The 12443-nt window shown below is 41.7% G+C and overlaps 1 protein-coding gene across 1 annotated transcript in view; it reads left to right on the top strand.

The window, feature by feature from the left end:
- The window catches only part of LOC102812179 (adenylate kinase isoenzyme 5-like), a 442715-nt gene that overhangs the window by 398785 nt on the left and 31487 nt on the right, over positions 1-12443 (top strand). The window contains exon 13 of the mRNA XM_006831024.1: positions 2974-3165. Within this exon, the coding sequence (XP_006831087.1) occupies positions 2974-3165 (192 nt within the window). The remainder of the gene's footprint in view (positions 1-2973; positions 3166-12443) is intronic.

Raw genomic sequence — 12443 nt, 5'->3', positions numbered from 1 at the left:
ACTGAACCATAAGCTCCTCCCAAGGTCGCCCTCTGCTGGTGAACTATTTTTCTCCTAAACCCCAACCAAGCCTTTCTATGCTGCTGAAACACTTATTTTTTTTCTTCCAATTAATACAAGCAGAAAAGTTTATGGATTATTCCAAAAGTTTATTTCACTTTTGTAGATACTGGAGAATTTTTCCCTCTGTCCTTAAAATGTATCTTTCAGAGGCACCAGATAATGTTTTATTAACACTGACTACAATTCCTATTTAAGGAGCCCTGGTAGCGTAGTGAATTCTAAGCTGGGTTGCTAACCTCAAGATCAATTGTTCATATCTGCCAGTTGCTCCTTAGGTGAAAGATGAGCCTTTCTGCTCCATAAAGGTTTACAACATCAGAAACCCTACGCAGTGTCCCTTTGAGTCCGAACCAACTAAGCAGTACACAACCATCACCAATTCCTGTTTCTGTGTGGGGCCTAAAATGCCCTCATCCTACCCCGACTTTGTTCTTACCCCATCCCAGGTACTTTCCACGGTGGGGTAGCAAGCCTTCCTTTATACACTGAGCATCTCAAGTCAGGAGGAAGCAGCAGTTTGTTTTTTTTTAATCTGAGGTTGGAGTTGGTAGGAGAGGCAAAGGTGGTATTATTGCTCAGAGACACCCAGGGCAAAAACAACAGATGAGGAGCTGGAAGGTGAATGCCACAGTTCATATCACCGTCATTCATTCATTTGCAAACCTTAGGACCAGGCACACTGAACACTCATCGCTTGATAGAGGAATAAGCACAATACACACTGCTTGATAGATGCCAACCACAGAGATGGATTATCCAATAAGCAAGGTAAGCATGGGCTTACTTGTGCTTACTAACTCATTTGTAGTGAACAGATTCACATGGGAAAAACATCTGAGCCTGTTCACTACAGATTAGTAAACAAGGACAAGTAAACCTATATATCCCTAGTTTGTTGTTGTTAAGCTCAGTCGAGTCGGTTCTGACTCACAGAGACCCAGTATAGGGCTTCTGAGCAGCAATTGGTGGGTTTGAGCCACTAACCTTTCAGTTAGCAGTCCAGAGCTTCTCCTTCAGCACCACACCAAGACTGGGTACTATGTCCCTGTTGGGGACTGGAAATTTGAAAAGAGGCTTTGCTTTGAAAAGAGGTGCTGGGGGTGAGGAAAGAGGTGTCAGCTATAACTAGGAGCAGAATCTTTGATGTGGTGGAAAAGTGTGAAATTGTTCGTTACAAATTAGTAAGGACATGTAAGCTTGTGCTTACCTTGCTTATTAGGTAACTCAATACTGGCCAATCACCATGCTGACACTTCTTGTTTGATTGTAATTCTCACAGCAATCCTATGATTATTTGAATTGTCCAGATGAGAAAATTGGAGTGCAGAGAAATTGAGTACAGGTGACTTTTTTAGTTAATTAGGAAGCAAGGTGGCTTCAAGCAATGTTTTATTGTCCTTGAAGGTGTTCTGGGAGTTGAAGGGCTCAGCTGACTGGTTCTCATTTGGGATTCCTTATACAGTTAGGAGCATGGTGGATAAGCACTGGACTGCGAACCACAAGTTGGTGGTTCGAGCCCACCAGCAGCTCCATGGGAGAAAGATAAGGCTTTCTGCTCCCACAAAAAGATTTAAAACTTAGGAAATTCTATACAGGGTTACTATGAGGCAAAACCATGGCATTTAACAACAGTAAACTTTCTTATGACTTAGCTTCTAAAAGCATATGGCATCATTTCAACTATATACTTTTGGTCAAAGCAGCTATCGGTCAGCTCAGATTCAAGGAGTGAAGGACTGAATTCTTTCACCAATGGGAGAATGTTGTAATGGGAGAATAGCAGGGAATTAATAAAAAAAACATTTTGGAGACAAGTTATCACAAATGGATTTGAACTTCAGCAGTATGACTCCAATATCTGTGTATTTTACCATTATGTTCTACTCACTCTCAAGTAATACACATACAGTTACAAGGCAAACAGTTAATGTGTTCAGCTGCTCAACAAAATGTCAGCAGTTCAAATCTACCAAGAGGCACTTCAAAAGAAAGATCCAGTGATTGACTTCTGAAAAATCAGCCATTGAAAAACCTGAAGGACACAGTTATACACTAACACGCATGGGTTTCACTTCCTGTGAGTCAGAATTAACATGACAGCAACTGGTTTCATTTTTTGGGTAGTCTTTTTAAAAAAAAAAAAAAAACTAGTAATGAATATAAAACATCATCAACTCTACCCAGAAGGTTGGAGGTTCTAAAACACTAGCAGCTCCAAAGGCGAGAGATCTGGCAATCTGTTCTCAAAAATATTGTTAAGTGTCATCGAGTCGATTCCGACTTACAACAACCCTACATAGAACTTTCAAGGAACAGCTGGTGTGTTTGAACCCACTGATTAACAGTCTGGTGCTTATCCTTTTACAGCCTAGAAAACCCTATGGGGCAGTTCTACTTTGTCATATGGGTTTGCTATAAGTCAAAATTGACTCAAAGTCACCTACCAGCTCCAACAACAGAGGAGGAAGTGATTAGCTCTGCTTCTGCAGGTCAGGAAAGTTTCACAGAGGAGAAACCATCACACACACACACATAACACTCTTAGTGCAGAGGGTAGTATTGTCTGTAAGTCCTGTAGTAGGTGAGGTGACCTAAAAGCTGAGGCCTAAGAAAGGTCTAAGGCAGTAGTGGAAAGGTCCCTGACATTGAGCTGAGGAACTATGGTGTCCAGACCCAACTTTGTAATTATATAGCCCTGGGACCGCAAAAGGAACCATAGGACCAAGAAAGGTAAGAAACAGAGGCCTTAGACGGTCCTTCACTGTATGACACTGTAGGATAAGCATGGGACTGTCAACTGCAAGGTCAGTGGTCACTCCTCAGAGTCACTATAAGTCGGAACCAATACCAGGCCATCCCAGAACATCAGCAGGTAGAGTTTCTGACCCTGTTGTGCTCTGCCCCACCCAGATTGGAGACCCACACTTGGTGATCTGCATGGACTGTTCAGCAGACACCATGACCAACCGTCTTCTCCAGCGGAGTCAGAGCAATCCACATGTGGACGACAACACCAAGAACATTGCCAAGCGCCTTGAAACCTACTACCGCGCGTCCATCCCTGTGATCGCCTACTATGAGACAAAAACACAGCTTCACAAGGTGAATCCTTCAACTTCTCCCCCACTAACATGATCCAATGACCCTCTCCCCTGTCCCATCTCCAAATAAAAGAAAAAGCAAGGAAATTTTAGGTTAAGGAGTCGGGAAATTCAAACTGCAAGCAGCTGCAGAGTTTGAGTCAAAATATGGGTCTCTTACTCTCCTTTGTCCCAATCAACATCTATCATCATACAAATCATAAAATGTCAGTCCTATAATTCTCAAGGGTGCTATCATCATTTCTGAAAACAAATTCCTTTTCCAAGAGAATGAAAGATAAAGGTATGATGAGGCATAATTTCTGAATTAACTTGATGCATAACCTCTGGATTCCAGCTGAACAGAATGATCCAAAAGGTCCCTCTGTATCTAAAAACTCAACAACTTTACAATTCTAAATTTATACATAGCTCATACTTAGTACTTGGCTGCTTTGCCTCAATTCCCTGCCATCACTGATATTATCAAAAAAAAGACAGCATAAGGGGCCAGGAGAGCAGGAAATTTAGATGAAACCATGAAGACACAGCAGGGCAGTAATGGTGTCCACTTGATGATCATGAGCTATCATCCACACTAGATTTCTGGAATTGTAGGAAACTGGCCAACGCACATTCATTTAGTCATTTAACAACTATTTATTAAGACCCTTCTATGAGCCAGGCATTGTCCTAGTGGTTTGGATGCAGAGTAAGATGCAGTTCTGTCCGGGAGATGGAAAACAAGTGACCATAAAGTGGGGTCAAAGCAAGTTCCAAGGGCCCTTTAGCCTAGTCTGAGGGGAAAGGGAAGATGAGGGTAGGGTACCCGAGGAGAACTAAATTTGGTCTAGGGAGCAAGGAGTTAACTCTGGTGGTGCAGTGGTTAAAACACTCTACTGCTAACCAAAAGGTCACCAGTTCAAACCCATCAGTTGTTCCATGGGAGAAAGGTGTGGTAATCTACTTCCATAAAAATGTACCTTAGAAATTCAATGGGGCATTTCTGCTCTGTTCTTTGTGTTGGAATCGACTCAATGGCAGTAGGTTTGGTTTGGTTGGGGGCACAGGGGCACAATACTGCAGGAGCAGAGTACTCCACCCCCAAAGGAGACCCAAGTGAAAAGCCAGGAGGCAAGTACCCCATCTTGGCTGTTACATGCAGTGCCAAGGAAAAGAGAGACAAGCAATGGGGATAGAGAGGCAAACAAAGACCAGAACAAGACAAACCTTATGAAGGAGCAAATTATCCCATGGGTCATGGAAACTGAAGGGGACAGGCAGAATCAGAGCTTCTGTGTAGAAAGATCATTTGGTCAACTTTGTAGAAAATGGATTCAAAGGAAAGAAGGCTAGGAGACTACTGGGAGACGGAAACAGTAATGCAGAAACAAAACAAATCCTGAGGCCTTAAACTAGACTTGTTATTCTTGTTGAGTGCCGTTGAGTCAGTTCCAACTCATAGCGACTCTGTATAGGGTTTCCAAGGAGTGGTTGGTGAACTTGTACCACTTATCTTGCAGTTCAAACCGATCTTGTGGTCGAGTGTTTCTCCTATAGCACCACACCAGGACTCCATAGAGAGAATGAAGCTCTACCTCTTTCCTCTATTCACAGGCGATATCAATAAATAACAAACTATAAGCCTACTGGTACGTTATCAATGCCTTGGGGAAAGCAAGTGTTAGTAAATTCTTATCTAAACCTGTTAATGATCTATTATCCAGGATCCTAAGCAGTCCTAGGTATAGAAGCCTAAGAGGTACCCCTCTATTTAACTCTTATGTCAAAAATACGGCATGAGAACTATTATCCCCAACTTCTGTATCCATAGCAGACATGACAGATCAACCGCGACACTTTTTGGCAACACCCAGATGTGGCCTTAGGATGATTATCAACAAAGCACCCTACAAAAGGCCTGACATGCAAGATGAAACCTATTTGCTTTCTCCCTGTAACCTCTGTTGCCACATAAAGCAAAACCTTGCATATCTAGAAATAAGCAAGCAAAAAAAAAATGAATCATATAAAAGCAGTGTCTTTAGAACTCAGAGTGCGAGGCCTTTCCAAGATTAGACAGTCTGCTGGTGTCCACACTGTGTACCAGCTGGAATAGCCAGAAATTATCCAGATAGAAGGAAAATTTTTTTCCATGTTTAAGATTTTTAGGGGCAGAAAAATCCTTAGGTGATTCACGACATAACCACTATCAAAGTCAGAAAATTCCTTTTATCTCTCCATGGTATCATTCCAACATGAATTTTACAAATTCTCAGATGATCAACACATGGAAACAGGGTTGAGTTCTCAGATAAAATCGATTTCTAGAATCCTCTTTAGAAATGGCTAAGTTAGGAAAGAAAGTTTCCAGCCCCTTTGGCCCATCTCTTTTGGCCCTGCATTTAGGAGATGCCGGCAGCTGGGGCCATGGTGAGGCAACATTTATGATCCCCTTCAGATGTAGAGAAAGAAAACTGTCCCTGTCCTGGCCTGTAATGCAGTGTGAGCTGTAGGCCTCAGGACTCCCCTTGCAGAGGGCCACTGGGGAAGTCACTTCATCCATTCCAGCATCTGCTGGGAGAACATTTGAAAGCCAGAAAGAAGGGCCAAAGAGACCTCATATAAACAGCCATATGTACAACCTAGAAAGGTGAGGACTGTTGGCAGGTGCCACTTGGGGTTGTCAGCAGCTGGGCCACAGAGGTGCCCACCAAGGGACAGTCAGAAGAGGGAGATGAGATTGTTTTTCACTGGAGAAGGAGAAACCTCTGTCCCTTTCTGTTCTCTGGCTTTCTGGACATTTGCCCACTCTTCTTGCATCAGCTTAATCTCCCCTGGTTTCTGAGTAACCACGTGTGTCTTGTTTCCTTAATGTCTTTGCTTTGTTAGCACCTCCTTCCTGTCTCTGGTGTACAGAGCCCAAGGCAGGGCCCCTCACAGTCCCGGTGGGCTTGTGGGTAATTTTAACGGGTTTTCCACAATCCAAGATGGAAGTGGTGAATGCACTTCAAGACACATGAGACAAATCAGCAACTAAAGGAGACACATTTAAGAATCAGTACAACTCAGAAATAGACCAACCTCTGCTTAGTTTCCAGTTGTGCCTACATTAAATCCACCAGGGCCTAATGACAGCCAGCACCTTTGGCCACCATCTAGTCAAAGGAAGTACAATGAAATTTCAAACAAAGGGTAATAGAAAAGCAACATAGAATTTATACAGACACTGCTTTATTCTTTTATAGGCTTACTTTGCCATCATTGTATAACAAAGTGAAAATTTCTTATAAACCAAGGGGTAGAAGCATGTATAATACAATTTTCTAAGTGTTTTTTTCTTCTCCTAAAACCAGCTCTTGTTGTTGTTGTTAAGTGCCGTCGAATCAGTTCCAACCCATAGCAACCCTGCATAGGGTTTCCGAGAAGCAGCTGGTGAGCTTAAACCACCAACCTTGCAGTTCAAACGACTTTGCAGTCTGGCGTATTAACCCACAGCACCACACCAGGACTCCTACTCTGTACCTGATAAAGAGGTAGAACTGAATCTTTCTCCATCCCACACCCTTCCTCCTAGTGCTCAGGGCAGACATCACTAATCTCTCCTGGCACTGTTTTCCTATTAGGTGTGGATTCTGCCTCAGAAACATTCTCAGCACAGCAGGGCAGATAACCACATCCAGTCAGCTGGAATTAGTCCACCAGAGGGAGACTTTTTCACCCTGAGTGAGATAATTTATTATTGAATAAATAATAAATTAAAGTGTGTTGTTGTTGTTAAGTGCCATCGAGTTGATTCCAACCCATAGCGACCCTGTATAGGGTTTCCAAGGAGCAGCTGGTGAGCTTGAACTGCCGACCTTGCAGTTCAAACGGCTTTGCAGTCTGGCACATTAACCCACAGCGCCACACAAGGACTCCAATTGAAGTGTAGCATTGCAAAAATATGACACCAACTATCCCTCCCACAGCACTATCTACTCAGCTGGTTTTGAAAACTCTTCACAATGGCCACACAGCACTCAGACACCATATTCACAGTTAGGGGGGTTATTAGGGAAGTTAACAGGTTACAGTGCAGGGCCTGAATTTTTTCAGGACACAGTTCTTCCAGTCAGAACAGCCTCTCCTCAGCCATGCCCCCAGGCAGGGCTCTGTCTGCCCAGACAATGTTACAGAGCTTATTTAGGGCTGCCGATAATTGTCCATAGGACACACCACTCCTCCATGAGCCTAGTTGAAAGCTCTGAGCTCTTGCTCTGAGGATCAGTAAACCTAGGCTCACCACAGTTAAGTGCCTGAAGATACCCTCCACTGCAAGCATGCTCTACCTGTTCTGTGGGCTGGGAAAGTCCACAACTCTGTGTTATGCTCTGCTTCTTGGTTCCGTGATGCGGCTCCTTGGCCACTCCTCTGGTATCACAGCTTTCTGGTCCCTGGGTCAAGGAGGTTCAATGCACAAGGATCTCATGATCCAAAGGACATGCTCTGCTGACTCTTCTTCTTTTATGTAATAGTCCATAATACTGCTATTCTATAGTTTGTTCAAAGGAGCTCTGGTAGCGTAGTGGTTACGAATCGGGCTGCGAACCTTAAGGTCAGCGGTTCGAAACTACCAGCTGCTCCGCGGGAGAAAGATGAGGCTTTCTACTCCCGTAAGGATTTACACCCTCGGAAACCCTGTACAGGGTCGCTATGGGTCGGAACCGACTCGACGGCACTTAACAACAACAACAACAACATAGTTTGTTCAACCAGGCTGCTTCTAATTTAGTTTGGTTGTCTTTCTCTACCACCAACAACTATGTAGTAAACAAACATCCTTGACCAAGCTTTTTTTTTTTCCCCCTAGTAGGAAACATTGCTAAGCTAGTTCAAGCAGGGGCCTATTTTTTAATCCATTCACTTTCACTTTCCTTCATCTTCACATTGCCCTGAAAAGAGTTCTTTGAGATATTAAAAACCTTTACAATTTCCAGATTCTTGAAGCTTGGCCTCTTTTATCAATGCTCCACCTGTAACAAGTTTACCTGTCAGTTCTGAGTCTGAAGACACCCTGGGTGTAACCTGGGCCTGCCTCAGTTGAGTGTCACTAACAACTGTATTTGGAGGCAATTCTCCCTCCTCTTGGCCCCTACCAGTAAAAAGAAAGATAAAGAAGGTTCTGTCCTGTCACTTGACTGTCTCTAAGAAATTCATTATTTATGACTCTGCTGAACATAGACTTCTCCCCACCCTTTCCCTTCTGGATCGTCAGACCTCACTAGGTTCCTAAAAAGGTTTTTTTATTGACTGAAATAGTCTTTGTACTCCTGTGGTCTTTATGAAATGAATTGTGTTCACTGTATGGTGTTTGGGTATTTCCAAAACAATAGGCAGAAGATAACTCCAGACCTTTGTACCACTTCTGTACACATACTTGGTTTTCTTCCTCTGGCTGCTTTGTCACATGGTCAGTTTTGATTTTGCCCATCTCAGGGCAGCCCCCTCGTGGGAATCCACTAACTGAGAACCTCTTCAGGAGCCGTTGTCATGGTTGCAGCCAGCAGAGAATTGTTGCTATTTCACATAAGATCCCTGACATCATCAGCAAACATTTATTGGTCATCTCTAATGTGAGGGGCAAAGAGCACTGGTGATGCACTGGTTAAGCACTTAGTTGCTAATTGAAAGATAACTGGTGCAAACCCACTCAACAGCTCCCCAAGAGGAAGACTTGCCAATCTATAAAGATTGCAGCAAAGAAAGCCCAATGAGGCAGTTCTATGCTGTTGAAAATCAACTCCATACACCTAACAGAATGCAAGAGCCATGCTGCTTAGGATGAGGAATTCAAAGAGAAGAAAAATACCATCCAGAAAGAGGCATGAAACTCTGCACCCACTGTAGGGTGTAATAATGCAGTAATAGGACTTCCAGAATATTCCAGATCTTTAGCAGCACAGAGTTCAGACCTGGGAAGGTAGGTAAAGGCTTCCAGGAGATGCAGCCATTTGAGCTGGGTCCTGAAGGGTTAGAATTTCATACCAGAGGAGAGGGGAAAACATACTGACACGTGAAAGAGCCCAGTGACGCTCTTATATAGGCTGAAAAACAAGATTGGAGTGACTGTAAAAAGCCTTGAATTCTTTCTTCATTCAACAAATATTATAGACCAGCGCAAGAGAAATATAATGGAAACTACTCTTATAAATTTTTCTAGTAGCCATATTAAACAATATGTAAAAAGCAACCAAACCCAAACCAAGCCAACTGTCATCGAGTTGATTCCAATTCATAATGACCCTATACAGGGTTTCTGAGACTGCAATTACGGGATGAGAAAGCCTCATCTTTCTCCCACAGAACAGCTGGTAGGATTGAACTGCCAACTATGCGGTTAGCAGTCCAGTGCTTATCCTACACCAGGGCTCCTTGTAAAAAGCAATGGTGAAATTAATTTAATACTATATTTTATATTCTAATATAGCCTAAATATTGCTATTTCAACATGTAATCAATGTTTAAAATTATTGAGATCATTTTAGATTTTTTTTTTTACCAGTAAGTCTCCAACCTGGTATGCATTGTGCTCTAAGAGGACGTCTCAATTCAGCTGCTCAGTTTCATCAGAACTACTTGATCTGTATTTAGATGTCAAAAGATTTACAGTGAAAACATAGATTTCACATACCCAAGTTACTCCAAATATATTGCTTAATTTTCCAATAACCGAATCGAGCATCACCTTTTTGAAATTTAAATTAATTATAATGAAATTCTGTTAAAAATTCCATTGTTTGGCTGCACTGCCATGTTTCAAGTGTTCAGACGCCCATATGGCCTGTGGTTATGTTATTGGGCACCACAGCTTTAAACTCTCCTGAGAAGTTTGAACTATACTCTGCAAGCATTGGAAGGAACTACTGGGTTACTTAAACAGGGAAATGACTGGACGGATCTGTGTTTTAGAAGGGTCTCTTTTGGAAGGGATAGATTTCATGTCTGTGAAAAGACATTGATGGTGGTGGTAATTATATGCTGTGGAGTTGGTTCTGACTGATAGCGCCCCTGGTGACCCTGAATCTTTCTTCTGTAGAGTGACTGGTACATTCAAACTTCTGACCTTTTGGCTCGGCTTGTAACCCACTATGCCCAGAGTTCCTTGTGGGTAGATAAATTAATATTCAGGTCGAATTGTGAGGTAAAGCAGACACAAAGCAAAGAGTACCATGCAACCAGTTAAGTGGACAATCTGTGCATCCTGTGAAAAGTTCTGTTTATAGAAAAGCAATTGATGTGCAGATTGTAAATCATCCTTTATTTTTGACTAATTCCTGTCCCTAAAGCGCTCTAAACTAATGGTATGTATCGTCCTTTTTATGAATTTGAGAATGAGGATAAATATGTGGTTTGACTGGATAGGTATAATAAATGACTCTCCAGAAGTAGCCTTCTACCCCTAACTTCAAAAAAAAATGCATCTAATGATATTCTGTTGACTGAGCACAGTTAATGGTCTTTGAATGTGCTGAGCCACCACTGCTATCTATCAGTGAGAGATCCCTGTGATGTGAAACTGTGTCTGTGTGGTCTACCAGAGAACAAGATTAGAGGAGGAAGAAGGTGGCACACACACTAAATCACTCTGTTGCTGCTTAGGTTTATCACAGACACTCTATGGTGCCAACACATGGAGAACTAAAAATGAAACTCAAACAATGTTTTGAACAGTGTGGGAAAATTCAGTGGGGGAAAAAATGCATCTAGATCGGGGCAGTGTTTGAATCATCCAACTGTTTTAAGGTTTACGAATTCATACAACTAAAGAGAAAAAGTAGACAAAATGTGCAATCCCAAAGCCTTGTAATTGGTTTCCTAATTTAGCAATGTGTTCTGTTGACTGCTGGCCAGAAATATTATCTATCACTAACTGCTCTACTTTTCCTCTGACAAGTCAGGTGAAAATTTAAAAATGTAATCATATTTCCTGCTCACTTGTTTTTAGCATCTTTATAAAAATATACTTTTCTATATTGACCAGGGCATCATTTACCACCAAATTGTATCTCAAGTCTCAGACCAGAAAGGATAAGTTCTTAAAGTCAGAAGTAAATCTATTCACCTAGTTTTCAGTTGAAGGAATTCCCTCATGAGATGGATTAACACACTGCCTGCAACAAGGGGCTCAAACATAACAACGTCTGTGAGGACGGTGCAGGCTCTGGGCAGTGTTTCATTCTGTTGTACATGTGTGGTTATGAATCAGAATTGACTCAGTAGCACCTAACAATGACAATTTTTCAATTAAATTAAATACATTAAAACCTCATACTTTCAGAGTTGGAGATCTCTTGGGGAAAGGACATCATGACGCATACTTTTGATTATTCATGGAAGAGGCCTGTTGTAAATGAATAGTGTAAACATTGATTATAGAGAAAGCACTTTCCCTGACTTGGAGGACATATTATTTTCAAGTTTGCACAATTGCTGAGGAAATCTCATTCACACAAAACAATCAATATGCTAATTATCCGAGATTCTTATCTGTTCTTCAGCTGGTTTGAATTTGCTATGTTGAAAACATCAAGAATAGTTCTTGTCATTTAGAAAGCACTTAGAAAGTAAATTGGTTCTTTTTCATTCATATTGAGTTGTACAATTATACATGAAACTGTAAAAGCCATTTATTCTGCTCTTAAAATACTTCCTGCTTGGGAATTAGGTTAGCATGGTGAATTCATTTTTGAGGTTCAAGAACAGTCAAAGTAGCCTACTGAGAACTGAAAGAGAAATTTGAGGAGTTTTGGTCCCACCCAGTTCAGCCTTATTCTTTTGCTCCTTTAAGAATCCAAATTCCTGCCTTCTCTTTCTGTCTTTCTGTCACTCTCTCTCTCTCACACACATACACAGACACAAACACATACACATATACTGTGTAAGAAAAAAGTTGTTTCACTTTTTTTTGTTCTCAAAACTTGGCTTCTGGGAAAAAAAAAAAAAGAAAGAAAGAAAGAAATTTAATGAAAATCCCAGATAGCTTCATAGAAGTTCCACTCAACCAAGTAAGAGGCTATTTTTTCCATATAAAAAGCTTGATTATATGATTTTTGTCTTTAAATCTCCTCAGATCCTTAAGCTCCACAAAGGCAAACACCACAGCATGTGACTGGTTGAGTGGCAATGAGGTTTCTTTTATTTTCTTAAAGAAATCCCTTTTCTTAAGCCATGAAGCAAAATGAGGAGGGAGGATTTGGATGGAAACAGAAGTGGGAAATGGTCCTGCCAAAACTCTAGAGCAGGCCCTCTGGCCATATG

Source organism: Chrysochloris asiatica, unplaced genomic scaffold, assembly GCF_000296735.1.
Source record: "Chrysochloris asiatica unplaced genomic scaffold, ChrAsi1.0 scaffold00002, whole genome shotgun sequence".
NCBI lineage: Eukaryota > Metazoa > Chordata > Mammalia > Afrosoricida > Chrysochloridae > Chrysochloris > Chrysochloris asiatica.
The sequence above is the reverse complement of the archived record's forward strand: the minus strand, read 5'-3'. Positions and strand labels throughout refer to the sequence as shown.